Source organism: Lagenorhynchus albirostris, chromosome 12, assembly GCF_949774975.1.
Source record: "Lagenorhynchus albirostris chromosome 12, mLagAlb1.1, whole genome shotgun sequence".
Classification (NCBI taxonomy): domain Eukaryota; kingdom Metazoa; phylum Chordata; class Mammalia; order Artiodactyla; family Delphinidae; genus Lagenorhynchus; species Lagenorhynchus albirostris.
Window position 1 is genome coordinate 74,853,940 of NC_083106.1, and position 26,328 is coordinate 74,880,267.

The window sequence follows — 26,328 nt, forward strand, 5'->3', positions numbered from 1 at the left end:
GTTACCTTTGCTGTGCAAAAGCTTTTAAGTTTAATTTGGTCTCATTTGTTTTATTTTTACCTTTATTTCCTTTACTTTAGGAGACGGATCAAAAAATATTGCTGTGATTTATGTCAAAGAGTTTTCTGCCTATGTTTTCCTCTAGGAGTTTTATGCTATCCAGTCCTACATTTAGGTCTTTAATCAATTTTGAGTTTATTTTTATACATGGTGTTAGAGAATGTTCTAATTTCATTCTTTTATATGTAGCTGCCAGTTTTCCCAGCACCACTTATTGAAGAGAGTGTCTTTTTTCCATTGTATATTTTTGCCTTCTTTGTTGTAGGTTAATTGACTATAAGTGCATGGGTTTATTTCTGGGCTGTCTATCCTGTTTCATGGATGTGTCTGTTTTTGTGCCAGAACCATACTATTTTGATTACTGTAGCTTTGTAGTATAGTCTGAAGTCAGGGAGCATGATTCCTCCAGCTCTGTTCCTCATTCTCAAGATTGTTTTGGCTATTAGGGATCTTCTGTGTTTCCATATAAATTTTAAAATTATTTGTTCTAGTTCTGTGAAAAACGCCATTGGTATCTTGATAGGGATTGCATTGAATCTGTAGATTGCCTTGGGTAGTACAGTCATTTTCACAATATTGATTTTTCCAATTCAAGAACATGGTATATCTTTCCATCTGTTTGTGCTGTCTTCAATTTGTTTCATCACTGTCATATGGTTTTCAGAGTATAGGTGTTTTTCCTCCTTAGGTAGATTTATTCCTAGGTATTTTATTCTTTTTGATGAGATGGTAAATAGGACTGTTTCCTTAATTCCCCTTTCTGATATGTCATTGTTAGTGTATAGAAATGCAACAGATTTCTGTGTATTAATTTTGTATCCTGTAACTTTACTAAATTAATTGATGAACTCTAGTAGTTTTCTGATGGCATCTTTAGGATTTACTATGTATAGTATCATGTCATCTGCAAACAGTGACAGTTTTACTTCCTCGTTTCCAACATGGATTCCTTTTATTTCTTTATCTTCTCTGATTGCTGTGGCTAGGGCTTCCAAAACTATGTTGAATAAAAGTGACAAGAGTGGACGTCCTTGTCTTATTCCTGATCCTAGAGGAAATGTTTTCAGCTTTTCACTGTTGAGAATGATTTTAGTGGTGGGTTTTTCATATATGGCCTTTATCATGTTGAGGTGTGTTTCCTCTATGCCTGCTTTCTGGAGGGTTTTTAATATAGATCGATGTTGAATTTTATCAAAAGCTTTTCCTGCACCTATTGAGATGATTATGTGGTTTTTATTCTCCAATTTGTTAATGTGGTGTGTCACATAGATTGATTTGCAGATATTGAAAACTCCTTGCATCCCTGGGATAAATTCCACTTGATCATGGTATATGATCTTTTTGATGTACTGTTGGATTCTGTTTGCTAATATTTTGTTGGGGATTTTTGAATTTATGTTAATTAGTGATATTGGCCTGTAATTTTCTTTTTTTGTGTGTGATATCTTTGTCTGGTTTTGGTATCAGAGTGATGCTAGCCTCACAGAATGAGTTCTGAAGTGTTCACTCCTCTGCAATTTTTTGGAATAGTTTCAGAGGACAGGTGTTAACTCTTCTCTAAATGTTTGGTAGAATTCACCTGTGAAGCCACCTGGTCCTGGACTTTTGTTTGTTGTGAGTTTTTAAATTACTGATTCAAGCTCGTTACTGTAATTGGTCTGTTTATATTTTCTATTTCTTCCTGGTTCAGTCTTGGGAGATTGTGCCTTTCTAAGAATTTGCCCATTTCTTCTAGGTTGTCCATTTTATTGGCATATAGTTGTTCATGGTAGTCTATTATGATCCTTTGTATTTCTGTGGTATCAGTTGTAACTTCTTTTTCATTTCTGATTTTATTGATTTGGGCCCTCTCCTTTCTTTTCTTGATGAGTGCGGCTAAAGGTTTATCAATTTTGTTTATTTTTTCAAAGAACCAGCTTTTAGTTTCATTGATCTTTTCTATTGTTTTCTTCATTTCTATTTCATTTATTCCTGCTCTGATCTTTATGATTTCTTTCCTTCTACTAACTTTGGGTTTTGTTAGTTCTTTTGCTTTAGATGTAAGGTTAGGTTGTTTACTTGAGAGTTTTCTTGTTTACTGAGGTAAGCTTGTATTGCTGTAAACTTCCCTCTTAGAACTGCTTTTGCTGTGTCCCATAAGTTTTGGATTGTCATGTTTTCATTTTCATTTGTCTCTAGGTATATTTTGACTTCCTCTTTGATTTCTTCGGTGATCCACTGTTTGTTTAGTAGCATATTGTTTAGCCTCCACGTTTGTGTTTTTTTGCAGTTTTTCTAAATAGTTGATTTCTAGTCGTATAGCATTGTGGTCAGAAAAGATGCCTGATACAATTTCAATTTTCTTAAATTTACTGAGACTTGTTTTGTGGCCTAGCATGTGATTTATCCTGGAGAATGTGCACATGGAACCATGTGCACTTGAAAAGAATGTGTATTTTGCTGCTTTCTACTGGAATGCTCTGTATATACCAATTAAGTCCATTTGGACTAATGTGTTGGAGAAGATATAACAATTGTAAATATATATGCACTCAACATAGGAGTACCTATATATATAAGGCAAATACTAACAGACATAAAAGGAGAAATCAATGGTAACACAATAATTGTAGGGGACTTTAAAATCCCACTTACATCAATGGACTGAAAATGAATAAGGAAACACAGGCCTTAAATAACACATTGATCTGTTTTTCTAAAACTTTTTTTAGAGAAGTTTTAGGCACACAGCAAAATTGACAGGAAGGAACAGAGGTTTTCCATATATACCCTTCTACCCACCCCACACATAGTCCCCCCTCACCATAATCAACATTCCCCACCAGACTGGTACATTTGTTACAATATGTGTACCTACTGGGTTGACCAAAAAGTTCTTTCAGGTTTTTCCATAACATCTTTGGCCAACCCAATACACTGACACAGCATAATGACCAGAAGTCCACAGTTTACATTAGAGTTCATTCTTGGTGTTTTATATTCACTGGGTTTGTACAAATGTATGCTGACATGCATCTATCATTATAGTTTCATACAGAATACTCTCACTGCCCTAAAATTCCTCTGTGCACCCCCTATTCATCCCACCCTTCCCCTAACTGCTGGCAACCATTGATCCTTTTACTGTCTCCATAGTTTTTCTTCTCCCAGAATGTCATATAGTTGGAATCATACAGTTTGTAGCCTTTTCTGATTGTCTTAGTAATAGGCATTTAAGGTTCATACCTATTTTCACGGCTTGAGAGCTTATTTCTTTTTAGTGATGAATAATATTCCATTTTCTGGATGTACCAGTTTATGTATCCATTCACCTACTGAAGGACATCTTTGTTGCTTCCAAATTTTGCGATTATGAATAAAGCTGCTATAAATATCCATGTGCACGTTTCTATGTGAGCATACATTTTCACCTCCTTTGGGTACATACTAAGGAGCATGATTGCTGCATCATGTGGTAGGAATATGTTTAGTTTTATAGGAAACTTTGTCTCCCAAAATGACTGCACCATTTTGCATTCCCACCAGGAATGAGTGAGAGCTCCTCTTGTTCCACGACCTCGTCAGCATTTGGTGTTGTCAGCATTCCAGATTTTGGCCATTCTAATAAGTGTGCAGTGACATTTCATTTTTGTTTTAATTTGCATCTGCCTAATAACATATGATGTGGATCAGCTTTTCATATGCTTATTTACCATCTATATATCTTCTTTAGTGAGGCATCTGTTAAGGTCTTTGGTTTATTTTTAATTTTTTTTTTTCTTACTGTTGAGGTTAAGAGTCCTTTGTGTATTTTGGATAGCAGTCCTTTAAAATAAGTGTGTTTTGCAAATATTTTCTCTGGGTCTGTGACTTTTCTTATTATTCTCCTGACATTGTCTTTCACAGAGCAGAAGTTTTTAACTGTAATGAAGTCCAGCTTACCAATTATTTCTTTCATGGATCAATGCCTTTGGTGTTGTATCTACAAAGTCAGTGTGATACGCAAGGCCATCTAGGTTTTCTCATATGTTTATAGTTTTGTGTTTTACCTTTAGGTCTATGATACATTCTGAGTTAATTTTTTGAAGGGTGCAAGGTCTGTATCTAGATACTTTTTTTTTGTATGTGGATGTCTCGTTGTTCCAGCACCAATTGTTGAAAAGATGATTGTGCCCCATTGTACTGCCTTTGCTCCTTTCTCAAAAATCAGTTGATTATACAGGAGTCTATTTCTTGGCTCTCTATTCTGTTCCATTGATCTGTTTGTCTGTTCTTCAAACACTACTACACTATCTTGATTTTTGAAGCCTTTTAGTAAGCCTTGAAGTCAGGGAATGTCATTTCTCCAACTTTGTTCTTCTCCTTCAATACTGTATTGGCTATTCTGGTTCTTTTGCGTCTCCATATAAACTTGAATCATTTTTTTTTCAATATCCCCAAAATAACTTACTGGGAGTTTGGTTGAGACTGCATCAAATCTATAGATCTAGTTCAGAAGAACTGACATCCTGACCATATTGAGTCTTTCTATCCATGAACATGGAATATCTATCTCTCCATTTATTTGGCTCTTCTTTAATCTAATTCATCAGAGTGTCAAAGTTTTTCTCATATAAATCTTGTACATATATGTTGTTAGATATACACCCAAGTAGTTCATGTTTTGGGGTGCTATGGAAAATTGTTTTTAATTTCAAATTCTAGTTGTTTGTTGCTGGTATGTAGGAAATATTTTGTAGAAGATTTTTGCCTCTATATTCATGAGAGATTGGTCTGTAGTTTTCTTATCTTGTAATGCATTTCCATAGGATTTGTGGTGATGTCTCCTTTTTCAGTTCTGATATTAGTAATTTGTTCTTTCTCTTTTTTTCCCCCCTTTAGTTTGGCCAGAAGCTTATCGATCTTATTGATATTTTCAGAGAACTAGCTTTTGGTTTCACTAATTTTCTCTATTGATTTCCTGTTTTCAGTTTCACTGATTTCTGCTCTAATTCTTATTATTTTTCTTCTGCTTACTTTGGACTTAATTTACTCTTCTTTTTCTAGTTTCCTAAGGTGGAAACATTAGATTATTTATTTTAGATTTTTCTTCTTTTTACTATATGCATTCAAGGTTAAAATTTCTCTCTAAGCTGCTTTCACTGTATCTCACACATTTTGATAAACTGTATTTTCATTTTCATTTAGTTCTAAATATTTTAAAATTTCTCTTGAGATTTCTTCATTGACCCATGTTATTTAGAAGTGTGTTGTTTAATCTCCATGTATTTTGGGATTTTCCAATTATGTTTCTGTTATTGATTTCTAGGTTAATGCCACTGTGGTCAGAGAGCAGACATTATATGATCTATCCTTTTAAATTTGTTAAGGTATAAGTTTTGGCCTAAAATGTATTTTTTGGCGGGGCGGGGGGGGGCGGGAAGTAAAGGTTTACTGCAGGGCCAAGCAATGAGAATGGGTGGATTGTGCTCAAAAGACCCAAACTCCAAATGTGTTCTATCTTGGTGAATGCTCCATGAGAGCTTGAGAAGAAGAATACTGTTTTTGGAGGAAGTAATTTATAGATGTCCATTCTATCCAGTGAATTGATGGTACTGTTAAGTTCAACTAGGTCCTTACTGATTTTATGCCTGCTGAATCTGTCCCTTCTTGATAAAGGGAGTTGGAGACTCCAACTATGATAGCAGACTCATCTATTTCTCCTAGCAGTTCTATTAGTTTTTGCCTCATGTAGTTGGGGAATGCACGTTAAGGAGTTTTTTTTTGGCTGTGCCACCACGCAGCATGTGGGATCTTAGTTCCCCAACCAGGGATCGAACCCATGCTCCCTGCACTGGAAGTGCAGAGTCTTAACCACAGGACTGCCAGGGAAGTCCCCAAGGATTGTTATGGCTCTGGGAAAATTGCCCCTGTATCGTTACCTAATGCCCTTCTGTATCCCTGATAACTCCTTGTTATGAAGTCTGTTGTGTCTGAAATTACAATAGTGACTCTTGCTTTCTTTTGATTAGTGTTAGCATGATTAATTTTTCTCCATGGATTTACTTTTAATCTATATATGTCTTTATATTTAAAATGGATTTCTCATAGATAACATATAGTTGGGTGGTGTTTTTTGATGCACTTTGACAATCTCTGTCTTTTAATTGCTGCGTTTAGACCACTGATGTTCAAAGCATTACTGATATAGTTGGATTAATATCCACCATATTCTTTACTGTTTATTTGTTGCCCTTGTTCCTTTTTCTAAGTTCTGTCTTCTGCCTTTTGTGATTTAAAAAAATTTTTCATTTATTTATTTATTTTGGCTGTGTTGGGTCTTCGTTGCTGTGTGTGGGCTTTCTCTAGTTGCTGCAAGTGGGGACTACTCTTTGTTGCAGTGCACGGGCTTCTCATTGCAGTGGCTTCTCTTGTTGCAGAGCACAGGCTCTAGGTGCACGGGTTTCAGTAATTATGGCACACGGGCTCAGTAGATGTGGCTCGTGGGCTCTAGAGCGCAGGCTCAGTAGCTGTGGCACACAGGCTTAGTTGCTCCGCGGCATGTGGGATCTTCCTGGATCAGGGCTGGAACCCATTTCCCCTGCACTGGCAAGTGGATTCTTAACCACTGTGCCACCAGGGAAGCCCTTGTGATTTTAACTGAGCATTTCATGGTTCCCTTTTTTCTCCTTTCTTAGCATATCAGTTATATATTTTTAAGCTTTTTTAGTGGTTTCTCTAAAGTATGCAATACATATTTACAGCTAATCCAAGTCCACTTTTAAATAACACTATACCACTTTATGGGTTGTGTGAGTACCTTATAATAACAAAATAATCCTAATTCCTCCATCCCATCTTTTGTATCATTACAGTCATTCATTTCACTTATATATCAGCATACACAAGTATATATATAAGAAACATGCATAAGCATACAAAATTGAATATATTGTTGCTATTACTTTAAACAAACTGGTATTCACTAGATTGATTAAGAATAAGAAAAATATCTATAACACAGGGAACTCTGCTCCATATTATGTAACAACCTAAATGGGAAATGAATTTGAAAAAGAAGAGATACATGTATATGTATAACTGAATCACTTTGCTGTACACCTGAAACTAATGCAACATTGTTAATCAACTATAATATAAAATAAGAAGTTAAGAAAAAGAATAAGAAAAATAAAAGTATTTTACCTTCACTTACTCCTTTTTTGATGTTCTTCTTTTCTTTACATAGATCCAGGTTTCTGATCTATATTATTTTCCTTCTTTCCAAAGAACTTCTTCTAACAGTTGTTGCAAGGCAGACCTAATGGTAACCAAGTTCCCTCAATTTTTGGACTTCCCTGCTGGCCTAGTGGTTAGGAGTCTGGGCTTTCACTGCAGTGGCCTTGGTTCAATCCCTGGTTGGGAAAGATCCTGCAAATTGCATGGTGCGGCCAGAAAACAAAAAACACCCCCACCCCCTGAAAAAACAGTCTTAGTCAAATTCCCTCAATTTTTGTCTGAGAAAGTCTTTATTTCTCCTTCAATTTTGAAGGATACTGTGTAGAGAACTCTAGGTTGGGGTTTCTTTTTCTCTCAACACTTTAAGTGTTTAAACTCCACTCTCTCTTTTCTTGTATGGTTTCGGAGGAAAGGTCAGATATAATTCTTGTTTTTCTTCCTCTATAGGTAAAGTGTTTTTACCTCTGGCTTCTTTCACGTTTTCTTCTTTATCTCTGATTTTTTGTAGTTTGAAAATAATATCCTTACCAGTAGGGGTCTTTTTGGGCATTTACTGGGGAAATTCTCTGTCATTATTGCTTCAAATATTTCTTCTGTTCCTTTCTCTCTTCTCCTTCTGGTACTCTCATTATGTGTATGTTATACCTTCTGTAGTTGTCCCATAGTCCTTGGATATTCTGGGGGTTTTTTTCCCCCCAGTTTTTGTTCTCTTTGCTTTTCAGTTTTTGAGGTTTCTATTGAGATACCCTCAAGCCTAGAGATTCTTTCCTCTACTGCATCCAGTCTTCTGCATCCATCAGAAGCATTCTTCATTTCTGTTACAGTGTTTTTGATCTCTAGTATTACTTTTTGGGTCTTAGGATTTCAATCTCTCTGTTTATGTTGCCCATCTGTTCTTGCATGGTGTCTACTTATCCATTAGCGCTCTTAGCACATTAATCATATTTGTTTTAAATTCTCAGTCTTATAGTTCCACATCCCTACCATCTCTAGTTCTGATGCTTGCACTGTCTCATCAAACTGCATTTTTTGCCTTTTGGTGTGCCTTGTAATTTTTTTCCTTGATAACTGGACATGATATATTGAGTAAAAGGAACTGCTGTAAATAAGTCTTTAGTAATGTGGTGGTAAGATACAGGGAGAGGGAAAGTGTTCTACTGTTTTATGATTCTCAGTTTTTTAGTGAGCCAGTGCCTCCAGACTGAACTTCACAAGTATTTCTGAGTTGTTGTTGTTGTTGTTGTTTTCTCCTCCTCTTTAGGTAGAAGAAGATGGCTAGAGTGGATTGGATTTCGGTATTTCCCTTCCCTCTGGTTAGTTAGGCTCTGATAATATACCAGCAGGTTAGGGTCTGCTTAACTAGTTTCTCCTGAGGACAGACTTTCTGAAGAAGAACAGAGTACTCTGGCATATTTCAAAATGGTTCCTTTTCCCCTCCCTCTGCCAGACACACTAGGGAAGTTTTTTCCCATCTTCACAGTGAGAACCTAGTCGAGCACGTGGAGGTAAATCTCACAAAACTGTGGGTCCCCCTCTATGACTGGATCCTCTACAGTTTTCATTCTCAGAGTTGTCCACACTGAGCCTCCAGGAATTTGTCAATTATAGTTCAGAGTTTCCTACCCGGGCACCGTTTCTGGAGGTGGTTTCTGTTGTCTCTGCTCTAGTAAGCTGTGACTCACTGTGTCTGCCTGTCTGTCTCTCCAGTTTGGGGGGTAGCAGTGTGCCCTGTATGCTCACCTCTCTTATGGATCCTAGAAGAGTTGTTGATTTTTCAGTTTTCTTTCAGCTTTTTACTTGTTAGGATGCAGTGGTGACTTCTAAGCTCCTAACACGTAGACTAAGAAACTGAAAGTCTCCCATTACTTTTAACCAGTTGGTGCCCTCATATTTAAAGTACATTTGTCCTATGCAGCAGCTTCCCACTAGCCATCCATTTTACATTTGGTAGTGCATATATGTTAATGCTACTCTCTCACTTCATTGCAGCATAGCACAGGCAGATCAGCTCGGTGCTTTGTGACCACCTAGAGGGGTGGGATAGGGAGGGTGGGAGGGAGACGCAAGAGGGAGGAGATATGGGGATATATGTATATGTATAGCTGATTCACTGTGTTATACAGCAGAAACTAACATACCACTGTAAAGCAATTATACTCCAATAAAGATATAAAAAAATAAATTCTATTAATAAAAGAAAAAAAATAAAGTATGTTTGTTGCAAGCAGCTTACAGGTGAGGTGTGTTTTTTTATACAATCTGAAATATAAGCCTTCTAATGGAGGTATTTAGAATATTTACATTTAATGTGATTATTGATATGGTTACATTTAAACCTCTGATCTTGCTATACTATTTGTCTCATATTTTCTTTTCTCCCCCTCCCCACTTTCTGCCTTTTTTTGGGGGGATTGAGTATATTTTTATTATTCTATTTGATATCCTTCATTAGCTTCTTTGCTATAACTCTTGTTGTTGTTGTTAATTTAGTGTCTGCTTTAGAGTTTATAGTATATACATGTTTATCACAATCTACCTTCAGGAGATATACCATTTCATATATAAGAAACCTACAATATTCTACTTCTATTTCTCCATTCTTGACCTTCCTGCTATTGCTGTTGTATGTTTTACTTTTACATATGTTAGAATTCCTAAAGTTCGTCATTGTCATTTTTGTTCAAACAGTTATCTTTTATATAGATGTAGAGATATAGAGATGATATAAGAAAAATATCATATCTACCTGTGTAGTTACCATTTTCAGTGCTCTTCATTCCTTTGTGTAGATTCCTATTCCTTTTTAGTACCATTTCATTCCACCTACCCAATTTCATTTAGCATTTCTTGTATTGCAAGTCTACAGGTAATGAATTCTTTCAGCTTTCTGAAAAAGTCTATAGGTGGCCTTCAATTTTGAGCAGTATTTTTGCTGAACACAGGGTGATAATAACAAACTATAAGATAGGAGAAATATGATTTAAAAGCCCCAAGTGAGAAAGACACTTTTTTAGTTGTAATCATTGTTTATGACTGTAAGCTCAACAGAAGGGAACAATGTGATGCAAGTGCCAAAATGTTCAGGCGTATATGTGTTATTAGAAATAAACATTCCAGAATAGGGAAGATAATCATCTTTCTCTAATATGGAATCACAATTAGGACACTATAGTTGTAGATGCTTTAGGAGGAAATTGGTTAACAAAAGAGAGAGCTTGTCATCTAAGAAATGACCAAAGAAACTGGGGATCCTTACACTTGGAGAAGAAAAAAGTAGCATTAATATGATATTGAACCTCAAGTATATACTTCTAGGAAGAAATATTTGTTTTGTCCTTGGAGAGGTACATAATTAAAATGGATAAGTACTAGTAAGTCAATTCTTGGTTTAATGTTAGAAAATTGTATATTGATTAGATGTCTGAAAATGGAATTGGCCTTTTATATTCATACCTATCTATGTATAAAACATTTCACAACAAAGATGAAGAGTTAAAAGAAAATTAGATGAGATAACGTATGGAAAACACCTGACACATGGAAACATGCAAGGAAAAGGAGGGGGGAAACTGGTTATACTATTTTTTCTATTTAATAGACTTTTATTGAATGCCTACTATATCCCAGGTTTTTAAAATCCCTCCAACACTGAAACTGTAACAGGAAAACAACATGAGAAGTGGAAAGAGTAGAGATATAAGAATTGCAAAGCCAAGGTTTTACTCTAACCCCAAACATACAAACACCCACCCACCCTTAAAGAACTCACTTAGATAATTTCTAACTTTCAATATCTTATCTTTAAAATAAGCTGAAGCAGCAGGGGAGACGGGAGGTTAGAAAAAGTATCTCTGAAGTGCCTTTCAGGATGAAAATTTCAGATATTATGTGAAAAGTAATGTTCTACCATCTAATCTTAGTCTGTATATTTAACTATCTGCGAGAATATTGGTATACATCAGATATTAGGTTTTGGTGTTCACTATAGCCATAGCCATAAAGCCACACATTGTTCTTTATGCACAGGTTGGCATACTTTATACCTCATGACCCTACCATCCTGGTCTCTGCTGATGCTGACTTAAGGGCAATCATGTATTAGACTACACTATGTAAGAGTTCTGGCTACTGGGGAGCCCTATACAAAATATAACCAGATTCTCTCTTAAGAAATTCAAATACAAGACATTAAAAAGGTAAGTACAGCAAAAGGACGAGGAGTAGAGTTTAGCCAAGTCCTCACTTAGCCGTGTCTTACAACCAAATAAGCAGCTCTAAAGCACACTCTGTACGTGGCGGGTCAGTCCCTAGAATAAATCAGTCTGAAAAACTGGCCAGTTTCCCATGAAGCCTGGCTGAATGTTTGCTGGGACTGTTCCTTTTCCTCCTCGTGTACTTACTAGTGTACCCTCACAACAAACCCCATTAACTAAGATAACCAGAGCCCATCTATGTTCACTACAACCTTAAGTCCAAACAGGTAATAACTACTGGAGGATGCTAGAACAACTCCCAGTCTTTGACTTCCATAATATGGAATCTTACCAGACCACTCTTCATCCTGTTTTGAAAGGTATGTTTTGGTCCCCACTACTACAGAATAACATTTGCCAAATGGATCCCTAAAATCATCATCAGATGGTTAAATTTTAAGTGAAGAAATTATAAATTTATTAAAGTAAGTATAGGGACAACAGTGTGTTATGGAAATTACTATCTCAAGAGGTAAGAAGCCAGGATCCTAATTTCCATTCTAATTCTTATAATATGATCTTTGAAATATCTGAGCCTAAGTTATCTAAGCCTAAGGTCACACCCTTAAAATTAGAAAAAATAATTTATTATCTGCCTGAAGGTAGGACTAGTTGATTTCTTGAGGTATTTTACACCTCTAATGGCAAAGATTCTCTGATTAGATAAACAATATTCCATTCAAATCTCATTCCTGTTTGTTTCCTGGGGCAAAGGAGGCAGCCTGACTGCCCCAAAGTACCCCAAGATGTTTGGAGCCAGGAAGAGAGAGCAGTCTTGTAACCTAGCCACAAGTACATATAACATACTCTGGTGTCATAAAATCCTGATCATACAATCTTTAAAGATAAGTAAAAAGCTCGACAGTTTTAGGAACTAAATGTTTTCATTAATTGAGTGTACAAAAATATTTTGTTCTTTTTAATTTGTGCAAAGGTTGAGTAGTTTTTATTTTTAAATAAACCTGAACACAAAACAATAAAATTACATTGTGAAACAAAAGAATGTTGAAAAGTCTTTCAATCCTTTATTCTATGACTATTAATTTGCTATTTATCGGAGGAGAAGAAATTTTTCTTTTGTAGTGCTTCCTGCTCACTAGATGATAACATTACTAAAATTTTATTCACGTGGCAATTAAATGCTACTTCCATCTGCTATTTTTATTCCACTTCAAAACAATTTCTCTTAAATCTCATTAAATTTATTTTAAAAGCTCATCCAGATATGTAACACCAAAAATGACTGAGAAAAATGATCTTTTATCAATACCATGAGAAGCATTTCTCATATACACTGAGTTTCAAGAATAAAATTAAATGCAAACTGTCCCCACAAGTCGTGCTGTTTCCAATTATTTAAGATAAGTACATACCTCTGCTTCCATGTGATAAGCATTTTCTACCCTTTGAAAATCCTTTGTCACAGTTACATTTTCTGACTGAAACAGAAAGTACAAAAGTATGATTACTAAATGTTTGGTTACTAAATGCAATTACTCTAAAACATAAAGCATAAACCTGAACTTATTAAAATCAGAATGACAAAATATGCAGAAAGAACTGGTTTGCCTGGTGTTTTAATACTTTCCTAAAAGTAACATAAAATAAATTCAGAAACTTATACATATTTGCTGAAATTTCATCATAATTGTGGCTACACTTGTAGTAATTTTTACATTAGCTAGTACAAAAAGTATGAACTTAGGGTGGTGTATACATATATATATGAAGAATTATTTGTACATAAAGCATTCTGAATGTTGTAGGAATGTCAGAGTTTTAAAAATGTTTAATTTACAAATAATACAAATTTACTGAACATATCGTACACAACTTTGGGCAAGTTACTCAACATTTTTGAGATTTAGTTTCCACATTTATAAAATTAGGTTACACTACATGTGAGGTAGGAGGTCCCAGGCTGAGCAGCTGGAGTGTGTCAGACTGAGCAATTGGAGCTTGTCTCCCTACCACACCCTGGCCCCTGACGACATTTCAAGGAAAAAGATAACAGCAGGAGCAGAGAGGAACTAAGCTCTGCTGCAGTAAAAAGATAAGATGACCACGTCTTCATTCTTCAGGTCAAGGAGACCTCCCCAACTTCACATGTACAGAAAAGTTCCTAGGGGATCAAAAAGGGAGGGGGGGGGCTAACCCATAATATGTTCTGCCAGTCTCCTAGAGACCCGCACGCTGGAATCCACCTTGGCCGAAAGATGCGCATGCACATTAGACAGGACCCTGAGTCAGATCGGATATGGGGAACAAGCAAGATGATTGGCCAGAGGAAAACAAAGACCTGGAAGATGGCCCCTACATAAGCAATTTAAACCACGCCTTTAGCGCTCTTTATTAGCGAAGATGCCCACACTCTTCTCTGAGTGTGTAGCTCTGCTTTGCTTCTGTCCTAAATAAACTGCTTTTCTTTGTGCTCTACCACACGTGCTGTGCTTCTAATAAACTCTGTGTCTGCTTTACAACCTTGGTCTCTGTAAAATTCGTTTTTCAAAGAGGTCAAGAGCGAGGGCTCTGCTTCTAGCCACTAGCCCCTGGTGGTCTAGTGGTTAGGATTCCTCGTTTTCACCCAGGCAGCCCAGGTTCGATTCCCAGGCAAGGAACTAAGATCTTGCTTCAAGCTGCCATTCACTGCTGTTACCCCAAGATCACATGGGACTGTTTTGAGGATTTAATGAAAAGTTGTAAATAAAATGCTTGACACAGAAGGCACTCAGCAAACACACATGCTATACCATTATGATATAAATATTTCCTGAAATACTGGACCCAAGCAGTCTGTTCTTAGAAAAGTAATATTAATGCTTTTTGATTCTCTGGGTAAGTATAGGTTATATAATTCTGGTTAAAAAGTTAAATTTCTTATTTACATTTCAAAAGGGTTTTAAAATTTAGTGAAATGAATTCTTGACCTACTCCCATCCTTGGGGATAGACAGAACTTATATTTTATAAATTTTTGCATCTTTTTATTTTCCCACTATTGCATTGCTTTATTTGCTGACCCCTAATAAATTGAACAGGTTATGATATTTGCTACAATCATACAATGTTGGAACTTCAGGGATGGAGCTATGGTCAACTCCTGGGCCCCACTGGTCTTTAAATGCAGTTTGTTTCTTAGATCATGGGTCCTTTGTGGCATTGGTAAGGTCACTGCCAAGAGTGACACATAGGAATTATTCAGTGCATGTTGGCCAACCAATTTCCGCTTAGGTGGATTATTTTTTTGGCTTAATCATGTCAAATACATAAAATACATATCAAAAGTTACATAGAAAATACATTAAAAATAGATACGCCCCTCAATATTATTGCCAATGGTTGTCGTGAAGCTTTCCCTTATGTTTTCTTTTAGTAGTTTTATAGTTTCAGGTCTTACATTTAAGTCTCTAATCCATTTTGAGTTGATTTTTGTATATGGTATGAGATAAGGGTCCAGTTTCATTCTTCTGCATGCGACTATTCACCATTGTGAACATTCAATAAAGAATCCACTGCTGAAGAGCCTATCCTTTTTTTTTTTTTAACATCTTTATTGGGGTATAATTGCTTTACAATGGTGTGCTAGTTTCTGCTTCATAACAAAGTGAATCAGTCATACATATACATACGTTCCCATATCTCTTCCCTCCTGCGTCTCCCTCCCTCCCACCCTCCCTATCCCACCCCTCCAGGCGGCCACAAAGCACCGAGCTGATATCCCTGTGCCATGCGGCTGCTTCCCACTAGCTATCTACCTTACGTTTGTTAGTGTATATATGTCCATGACTCTCTCTCACCCTGTCACAGCTCACCCTTCCCCCAAATTTTTGTATCTTTAAAAATATATGCTAAATAAAGAATATTATGCCCAATAATTATTTAATTATAAGTTATTTGGTAAGGGATTTAGCTGCACCTGAATTTTAAGGTATACACTAATTTCAAGCCATTATATGACCTAGAAAATTCTAAAAAGCTTTAACCTGAAAATCTGAAGTTAAGTTCTAATTATAGCTCTGATGTCTGTTACCATGAAAATATTCATTTTTTATGATGAACGTAATATTTACTCATTGTAGAAAAATTACAATATGGATATAGATAAAATAAACCAGTACTGTATACATTGCTTGAAGTTGAAAACATGAAACTTGAAACATAAAGCATTTCTGTCATTTAATATTCTCTTATGACATGTAAACACATCTTCTATTTTCTTGGATGTCTTTTTTTCATTTTTTCCCCCACTTCACTTAATAAATACATATAAAACTTCTGATTAAAAAATTATTAGAGAAATAATTTTAGGAAAGGTAGCTGAAAAGAAAGTAGCTTTTTCTGTTGCACTTAACAATGTTATTGCTTTTATAAAAATAATATATGCTAATTAATAAATATCTAATACTAGAGAAAAGAACAAAGTAATAAGTCTCTAAATCCAGTAGTATTAAAATTTCAGGGCTTCCCTGGTGGCGCAGTGGTTGAGAGTCCGCCTGCCGATGCAGGGGACACGGGTTCGTGCCCCCGTCCAGGAAGATCCCACATGCCGCAGAGCGGCTGGGCCCGTGAGCCATGGCCGCTGAGCCTGCGCGTCCGGAGCCTGTGCTCCGCAACGGGAGAGGCCACAACAGTGAGAGGCCCGCGTACCGCAAAAAAAAAAAAAAAATTTCAGTAAACATTTTAAGTCATCTATCAATGCATATAAACATATCTATGTATAGTCTATCTATGTATAGACTTTTCCATAAATGAAATTATACTCTACATGCTGTTCTGTAACCTTTTAATAACCTTTATTTTAGAAAAAATTAAAATCTACAGAAAAGTTGCTAAGATAGTATACAGTTCCATATAGCTCAGTTTCAGATTTCTCTGATGTTACCATCTTTTATTACCATGGTGCATCTGTCAAACTAAAAAACCATCATTGGTATATAACCATTAACTAAATTCCAAACTTTACTTGCATTTCACCAATTTTTCTATTAATGTTCTTTTACTATTTCAGAATCCAATCTGTGATACCACATTGCATTAATTCATCATGTCTCCTTAGTCTCCTGTAATCTAAGAGAATTTCTCAGTCTTCTCTTGTTTTCATAACCTTGAAGGTTTTGATCAGGTATTTTGCTGGATGTCCCTCAATTTGGGTTTGTTTGCTAGCTCTTCCTCATGGTCAGACCACGGTTATAGGCTTTAGGAAAGAATATCACAGAGGTGAAGCGCCCTTCTCATTGCAGCATATCAGGGGGGTACATGATATCCATGTGACATTACTCATGATGTTAACCTTGATCACTTGGTTAAGGTAATGTCTGATAGGGTCCTTTACTGTAAAGTTACTATTTTTCCCTTTCCATGCTTTATTCATAGAAGGCAAGTCACTAGGTCTAGCCCATATTCACTCAATAAATACTACATTATTTATTTTGTTGCTCAAATTGTTCTAGCTTTGGCTATTGAGACTTCTTTCAGGTTGGATCTTATATCCCTTTGACATTCATCCATCCTTTTATTTTTTGAGCACTTCCTTACTTTCTGGTTCAAGATGCTATAGGCTCATGTTGTGGTTTCCCTGCCCAGCCCTAGAATCAGCCACTTCACTAAGAAGCTTACCATCTTTTCTTTGAGATTGCTATTTAGAACCAAGACCTGGGTGTTGAGACTGCTCATCACTACTCAAGTGTCATTCTGTGTAGGCCCTCTCAGTGGACAGAGTTTGATAATACATTTATGTGTACAAACTCACATATACACATATATCTACAATTGTTTCTGTATCTATCCATCTGCACACATTCCAAGCTAAACATGAGTTCACCTTGATGTTTCCAACTCTCATTAAGAACCACAGAGTTCATTCTAACCTTCCTTTCTTATCTGTAACTTCCCTCTACAATAGTGAGAAACCTGGCTCCCATCACCCACCAACCACTTACTATTTTTCAAGCCTACTATACATATAAAGCAGTTTCAGAACCGTTAACCAGCATCCCCTTGGAAAACAAATTTACTAACTGGAGGATAGTATTTATGTCTCTTTCATCTTTATCCTTAGTTTCTAGTAAAACACAATTTTCCAGACTTACTTAGGATACTCCTCTCACCTCCCACCCCCATGTTCAGTGCAGTTATTTCACTCATTTGTAATAGAGTTAGGTTCATCTGTCACAGTCTGGATTTTGTCCTGGAACTAATCTTTTTTCGATGTCTTTTTTTTTTTCAATTTGCATACATTCATGTTCACTCTTTGTGATTTACAGTTTTATGGGTTTTGACAAAAGTATTCACCACCCCAGAACCACAAAGAATGGTTCTTTCCCTTAAAAAGTTCCTCTGTGCATCTCCTTTATAGTCAACAACTTTGCCATCCAACAACCCCTGTCCACGGATTTATGTCCCTATAGTTTTCCCTTTTCCAGATTGTCACATGAATGGATCATAAAATATAAACCTTTTGGATCTGGCTCCTTTCACTTATAATATCTAAGATTTGCCCATGTTCTTCTGTCAATCAATAGCCTGTACCTCTTTACTGCTGAAAAATTTTCCAATGCACGGATGTAACAGTTATCCATTCCCCTGTTGAAGACATCTTGGTCGCTTCCAAGTTCTAAAGTTTTAGTTTTAGCAATTGATGAATAAAGCCGCTATAAACTGCTTGCACAAATTTATATGTGAACATAAGTCTTTGATTCTCTTGTGGGTTAATGGTTCCCATGGTAGTCTAACTTTATAAGGAACTGTAAGACTCTTTCAAAGTGGCTGTACCATTTTGCAATCTCACCAGAAATGAATGAAAATTTCTGTTGTTCTACATCTTTGCCCGCATTTGCTATCATCAATGATATTGGATTTCAGTCATTCTAATAGGTGCATAGTGCCATCTCATTGTGGTTTTAATTTGCATTTCTTTAATGACAATGTGGAGGATCTTCTCATGTGTTCACTTGCCATCTGTATATATTCTTTGGTGAAGTATATGTTCAGATATTTTGTGCTTTTTAATTGAGCTACTTGGTTTTTTATTATTGAATTGAGTTCTTTATATATTCTTGATGCAAGTCCTTTATCAGATATGTAATTTACAAATTATTTTCTCCCAGTCTGTAGAATGTCTTTTTTAAGACTTTATTTTTTTGGCGCAGTTTTAGGTTCACAGCAAAATTAAGTGGAAAGTACAGAGATTTCGCATACGCCCCGTCCCCCACATGCACAGCCTCCCCATTATCAACATCCCCACTAGAGTGGCGCAGTGGTCACAACTGATGAACCTACACTGACACATCATGATCACCCAAAGTCCATAGTTTACATTAGGGTTCACTCTTGGTGGTGTATATTCTGTGGGTTTGGACAAATGTATCATAATATGTATCCACCACTATTGCAGCAAACAGAGTATTTTCACCACCCTAAAAATTCTCTGTGCTCTGACTCTTTATTCCTCCCCTCTCCCAAACCCTGATTTTTTTAATGTCTCTATAGTTTGCCTTTTGTAGACATGTCATATAGTTGAAACATTACCATATGTAGCCTTTTCAGATTGGCTTCTTTCACTCAGTAACATCCATTTAAATTTCTCCCATGTCTTTTCATGGCTTGATACCTCATTGCATTTTGGCACTGAAAAATACTCCATTGTCAGTTTATTTATCCAGTCAGCTTCAGAAGGACATCTTCGTTGCTTCCAAGTTTTGGTAACTGGATTGTCTTTTCATTTTCTTAACAATTTCTTTCACAAAGCAAAAGTTTTTGATTTTGATAAAGTTCAATTTACATTTTTGTTTTTTCATGGATTGTGCTTTTGGTAATGTAACTAAAAAGTCATTTTCAAACCCAAGGTCACATAGATTTTCTCCTTTACTTTCTTCTTCTTTATGTTTTACATTTAGGCCTATGATCCATTTTGAACACATTTTTGTGTAAGATGTGAAGTACTTGTTGAGGTTCACTTTTTGCATATGGACATTCAACTGTTACGACACCATTTGTTGAAAAGACTCTCCTAACTCTACTGAATTGCATTTATACCCCTAGTGTTTTCCTCTCTGAGGAGGAAAAAATTCTTAGAAGCAATTTCGTTTAGTTTATCCCAGTGACTCTTAAAGCAAATGTGTGTAGTTTAAAAGCAATATATGTAAGATAGTTACCTTGCTTATAAATGTAGTAACATATTTAATAAACATTGAAATTCCAAATATTATAGGGAATGAGGAAATAAAAATTGCCTCTTGGCAATCAGACTGAGAAGTTCTAAGCAGAATATAAACAGTTTTCAACAGGACACAGACAGAACCTAAGTTTCTAACAGAAACTAACTGAACTGCAACAGCAAAAGTGATTAACATTCTTTCTCTGCTTCATTGCTGCCTTTACAGAAGCCAACTCTATCCTAACTTTAATCCTCTGGGTTTCCTGTGAAAAAAATGAATAAAACAGCCAATCACCAAACTGCCCCTTCTTCACTGATCCTTCCTTAGAACCACTCACAGCACAAGTCCAAAACCTATAAGAGGTCTCTCCTTACTCCCCCTTTTTGAAACACTCTTAAGGTCCTTTGAGATGCATTCTTGTTTGCTACATCATGCTAAATAAACCTAAATTTGTTTCACTATAGATATATTCCTGATGTGTTTAGCTGGTGGGATCCCACACAAAGCATGAGATTTTTTTGTTTATCTATAGGGCAGTGGAGCTCAACCAGAGGGTGTTTTGCTCCCCACAGGACATTTACTATATCTGGAGATATACTTGATTGTCACAGTGGGTTGGGAGAGCACATGGCTGTGATGCACTGATTAGACAAAGTGAACAAGTATCCTTGTTTACCAGGAACTGAGGAGATTCCTGAGACATGGGGCTTTCATTTGTAAAACTGGGACAGTCCCAGGTAAACTGGGATAAGTTGGTCACCTTATAGGTAGTGGCCAGGAATGCAGCTAAAATATTCTACAATGCACAGGACAGCCCCTCCCAACAAAGAATTATCTAGTCCAAGATGTCTATAATAGTGCCGACATTGGGAAATCCTGCCATACTGGTGATAAACTAAAAAATATTAAAATATACAAACCTAGTCCATTAAGTTTTCCCAAGTAAGCTACTGATATTTTATATTTAAATACAAAAGACAGAGTTTTAAAATACAAAATGGTCAATATAAGAATAACTATTTAAATCTATGAAAGAAGCAAGGTAACATTCTAAATAGCCATAAAAAACCGCATGTTATGATAGGAATAAACTTAAAAAGGGTAAACAAAAGAAAACCATAAAAGTTTACAGAAAAAAAGCTCGAATGGACTAGGAAAACTACTGTAAACTCAGCAATTCTCCTGAAATTAATATATAAACAATACAAAATATGAACAGATATTTTATTTATAGAATAAAATGTAGAATTTTCCATTGTCTGGATTTCCTGATAACGTCCCTATGGTGTCGTTTAACATGTCCCTTGCAGGAAACCTTTTCAGTAGAAGAGTAATGAGGGGAGAACTTGCCCTACAAATGTTTTACAAAGATGTAATAATTTAATGTGGTACTAACACAACAAGGTGACCAAAAGAACTACAATAATCTGAAATAAAGAATGTCTGAATACCACAAATATAATACCAGTAACATTTCAAAACAATAGGCACAACAAACAATATGGAATCCTCATGTCTACATTCTGCCCCTACTCTCTCTGAGCAGCAACTATGTGGTTCAAGGTAAGCCCTGACAGGTCTAAACCATTCAGGATTACACATCTAACTTGCCACAGAATTACGTTAAAAAACGGGCAGAAATCAAATCTACTCTAATTAGTGTATAGCATTTCTCTGGCCACAAAGACAAGTTGAGGTTGTCCACTTAGAGTGAACTACAGGAATTTTTATTTTTACGTGGTTGCAGGAAATACGAACCATTGTCTTTCTGTTTATGGTACCGTATGTCATGAAAGCCTTGGGAGTGGGGCAGTCATTTTGGTATCATACAGAAAGCTGCAGGTAAAGCCAAGAGAACTACATCAAAATAGAGCCTTGACCATTGCATAAGTGAAAACCATAATACAACTTGACCATAAGGTCAAAAAAAGCAATAATTTTTATTTTTAAGGTCAGTTGAGTTACATTCTTGCACATGCAGTAAGGGAAAGATAGACTTCAATAAAAGATTTCGATATAGAAATACAGACTTCAATAAATGATTTTGGTAAGTACAGCAACTTACCCATTTAGGAGAAAACAAAACTCTTTTCCTTATACCAAAATAAATTCCAAATGTAGTAAATATTTAATGTACTACAAAGGGTCTCTAAAATTTCCAGGAAATATTAGTTAATGGTTTTATGGCCTCAGGCTTGGGAAGGACCCAATAAGCATTACACCAAAGTCAGAAAACATATTGAAAACATTAATGAATTTGACTAAATAAATCTTTAAAATTTTGAACGTTTAATACTGTAAACAAAGTTACATGGCAAATATGAAATTGGGAAAATTTTTGCACTATATGAGAGCTATTGATAATCTTAATTTTTAAAGTTCTCATAAATTAGTAAAGAAAAGAGAAAATCGGCAAAATATTATGAACTGGCAATTACATGAAAAAATTTTAACCTCAAATGTAAAAAAACCAAAGCATAAGAAATAACAACATTTTTTGGACTACTGAACTGGCAAAGTTAAGAAGAAAATAATGCCTACTGTGCCAAGGATATATTTCTAGTGAAGAATATATTTCTTCCTTGAGTGTAACTTTTCATAAGCCTTAGAAATATGCATAAGCCAGGAATTAATATCAAAAGAACATAATGAATAACATGTATAAATACCTAACAACGATATGCATTTTGTCACCATTTTTTTTTTTTTTTTTTTTGCGGTACGCGGGCCTCTCACTGTTGTGGCCTCTCCCGTTAAGGAGCACAGGCTCCGGACGTGCAGGCCCAGCGGCCATGGCTCACCAGACCAGCCGCTCCGCGGCATGTGGGATCCTCCCAGACCGGGGCACGAACCCGTGTCCCCTGCATCGGCAGGCGGACTCTCAACCACTGCGCCACCAGGGAAGCCCTGTCACCATTTTTAATAATGAAAAACTGAAGCCAACTCATATGATATGTTCAGTCTATTCCTACCACTCCCTATCTTTATTTGGGCGCACCCAGAAAGACTCTGAGACAAGGATTTGAGTACAAGCAGTTAATTTTTAAGATGATTCCAAGAAACGCCACAGCGGAGTAGGAAGTGAAACAGAGAAGGAAAGAAAGCCGTTGAAGGGTGTGTTGTCAAGCAGTCGCTAGTGTGGGCAACTGAAACTTACTCCTGCAGAGAAACTCTGGGAGCTGGGGTAGAACACATGCCTTAGAACTATCCTCCCCAAGGGTGAAGGAATCTGGAGTCTCTTTCCACTCACTACCCTCAGCTGTTAGTTGAAGGCTGCTGGAGCAGGGGGAGGGGCTGTTAATTTTCTGGTAGTGTTTTCGGGCCCACCTGTAGGTAGAGTGGCTTCCTGCAGCCAGAGAAAGCTGTCAGAGAATGCACAAGTGTTGGCAGACATAAGGCGGGCCTGCATGTGCACCAGTGTGAAGAGCCAAGGGAAACAAATGTGGGGTATCAACAGCATCTGCTGCATCCTCTACCTGAAACTCAATCACCTGCTGCCAAGACAATAAAGCAGCAACATGCTATAGTGGTTAAAGAGCGTGGGCTCTGAGGTCAAAGTTCTTGACAGGAGTCTAAACTCTACCACTTCCTACCTGTGTGATCTTGGTCAAGCTACCTGCTAATAATCACTCTGGTCCCGAGAGTTCTCATCTGTAAAACAGCCACTGAGATACCAGTCTCATATAGCAGGAGTGAATATCAAATGAGATAACATTTGTAAAAAGTCTAGCAATAGTAAGCAGTTTTTTATTATCAATAATATCCAACCCCTCAGGATGGCCACAAGGCCTTCCTCCCTGCTCTGCCTACAGCTTTCTTCCTCAGTCTGATCTCTTAATTCCCCTCCATTTTCTCCAGGCACTCCTGGGTTCTAGCCATGCTGAACTGCATATAGTGCTTTGAACACATACACTTGCTGCATTCTAGGGTGGACCTGAAATGCTTTCCCTTCAGCCATTGTTTAAGACTTGATACACGTGTCACTTCCACTATGAAATCTTTCTGGAATTCCTCAAGTAAAATGAACATTATTCCCTTCCTTACTCTGCTGTACTGTATCATGTACATACTTCCATCACAACACTACATATTAGTCTAGTCCTATAATGAGACTCCTTCAGCACAGTGCCTAAGTTTTACTCATTCTCTATTTCTGGTGTCTAGCAACATGCCTGAGGCATCCATTACACATTTATCAAAAAATACAATTATGAATAGGCAAACATTGGAGCTTACAGCCAATGGGGGGAACATACAAACCAGAAAACAAAATAATTACATGTTGTGTTAAATGCTATTTAAAAATGAAGTGATAGGGAATGTTTAATAAGTGTTTTATGGTTGAACGGTAAATACTGCTTAGAACTTTAAAACATTTTTCCATGAAAACAACACTAAAAATGAGGGTTATGCCTTCACATGTGAAACTATATATCACAATAAAACTATATGATCTACATGATTGTTGAACTAATAGTTTATTCATTTAGTGCTTCATTCATTTTTTTCTTTTATTCATTTAAAAACCAGTTTCTAAGTACACATTATGTGATGTGTATGAAACATAATCCATCAATACAAAGCAACCAAGAGATAAAATGGCCTGTGCTCTGGAGAGCTTCAGAATTTGGAGGAGAGACAAGGAGAACAACAATTATAATATAGAGTGATACGTTTTATTAAAGGTGGGGAATGGAGTGTGGTATGACAGGGACTAGTGCTACGTTAGGAAAAAACTGCTCAGGAGGTGAACTTGGGCTGGATTTTAAAGGAAAAAAATGGGAGTCAGTTAACGAGGGGAGAGAGATGACAGGAAATGACAGAAAGTTAGGCTCCATCTATTAAGCAAAAGAATTTGGAATATGAGGGGCCCTTTAAGCAGGGGAGTGATGTTTATAAACCCAGATTTTAAGGTTAAAATGATTAAAGACTTTGTGAAGACACATTATAATTCATCCTGGAAAGTAATATAAATTAATTTTTGCATATCTACTGAACAAATTATTTACATGACTGCTTTCCTCCATCAGCAGAGATAACTGGGAGATTAATGACCTTTGTATGTCTTGTCTTGAGCACTAAGTCTAAATGTAATTATAAATTGGATGTAGTGATTTATGTGGTTTTACATATTAGAAGTTACAGCCATGTGAGCTCAGTATACATTTTAAGTAAATAACTTAAGAATTAGTTATATTATTCAAACAGGCCTGTAGCACTGGCAGCAGCTTTTGTGAGAAAATATTTTTCTATATATTAATTCACTTTATTCACATAATTTATAATTAGCATTAGAATTCTTCTAAACTGTAAAATCATTTAGAGACATCTTTTCAAAATGTCTTTTTAAATAACTCTATGTTTATAAATGCAGTACAAATGTATTTTCTCCTTAAAATAAAGACTTGCTTTTTCAGGGTATGTCATTTCTAACAAAAGCACTTTTATGAATTCAATGTTGGGAGGGCATAAATCACAGCTCTGGCCTTTAGAGTCCTATGCTCTAAAATGAGTGAACTGAGACAATGACCCATGCTGTGCTTTCTCATTCTCTTTCATTCTAATTATCCGGAGCCTAGGCTAGTTGGAAGAAACATAGATTTTGGTTTCAGGAACACAGAAGTTCAAATACAGCCCTGGCTGAAGTTCAGACATTACTTAACTTCCTTAAATCTGCAAAGTGGGGATATTAAAACCTGCCTAACAGGGCTGTTGTGCTGATTAAATAAGGCTGGTTCATTTTTTTCTTCTTTTCTTAGAAATAGGCTTAAAACAAGATTTATTTAGCTATGTGTCTCATGGACATCTCTGGTAAGTAGAAGTATTTCATATATGTGGCATCTACAATATACTGGCTTAATTTTCTTTTTAAGCTACAAAAGAAAAAATTTGGAGAGATTTTTTGAGTCTTTATAAAAAATGAAAATGGGTGCAATTCCACACCCCCTCGCGGGCCCCACGTTATTGTTTGCATAAAAATACTGAAGTATCACTTCATGCAAAGCTTTACCAGGGGGAAGACCTTCAAGATGACGGAAGAGTAAGACGTGAAGATCACCTTCCTCCCCACAAATACATCAGAAATACACCTACATGTGGAGCAACTCCTACAGAACACCTACTGAATGATGGCAGAAGACCTCAGACTTCCCAAAAGGGTCTTGGTGCTCCGGTGGGGAGTCAGCCTATGTCTCTGAGGTGGAGAGCCGAGTTCAGGACACTGGTGCACCAGAGACCTCCCGGCTCCACGTAATATCAAAGGACAAAAACTCTCCTAGAGATCTCCATCTCAAAGCTAGGACCCAGCTCCACTCAACAACCAGCAAGCTACAGTGCTGGACACCCTATGCCAAACAACTAGCAAGACAGGAACACAACCCCACCCATTAACAGAGAAGCTGCCTAAAATCATAATAAGGTCACAGACACCCCAAAACACACCACTGGACGAAGTCCTGCCAACCAGAAAGACAAGATCCAGCCTCATCTACCAGAACACCAGCACCAGTGCCCTCCACGAGGAAGCCTACACAACGTACTGAACCAACCTTAGCCACTGGGAGCAGACACCAAAAACAATGGGAACTACGAACTTGAAGCCTGAGAAAAGGAGACTCCAAACACAGTAAGTTAAGTAAAATAAGAAGACAGAGAAACACACAG

At 36.6% G+C, this 26,328-nt stretch overlaps 1 protein-coding gene across 3 annotated transcripts in view; it reads right to left on the reverse strand.

The window, feature by feature from the left end:
- The window catches only part of IRAK1BP1 (interleukin 1 receptor associated kinase 1 binding protein 1), a 50,184-nt gene that overhangs the window by 18,074 nt on the left and 5,782 nt on the right, over positions 1-26,328 (reverse strand). For all 3 annotated transcript variants that reach the window (XM_060168425.1, XM_060168424.1, XM_060168423.1), the window contains exon 2: positions 12,884-12,949. In XM_060168425.1, coding sequence (XP_060024408.1) covers positions 12,884-12,949 — 66 coding nt within the window. The remainder of the gene's footprint in view (positions 1-12,883; positions 12,950-26,328) is intronic.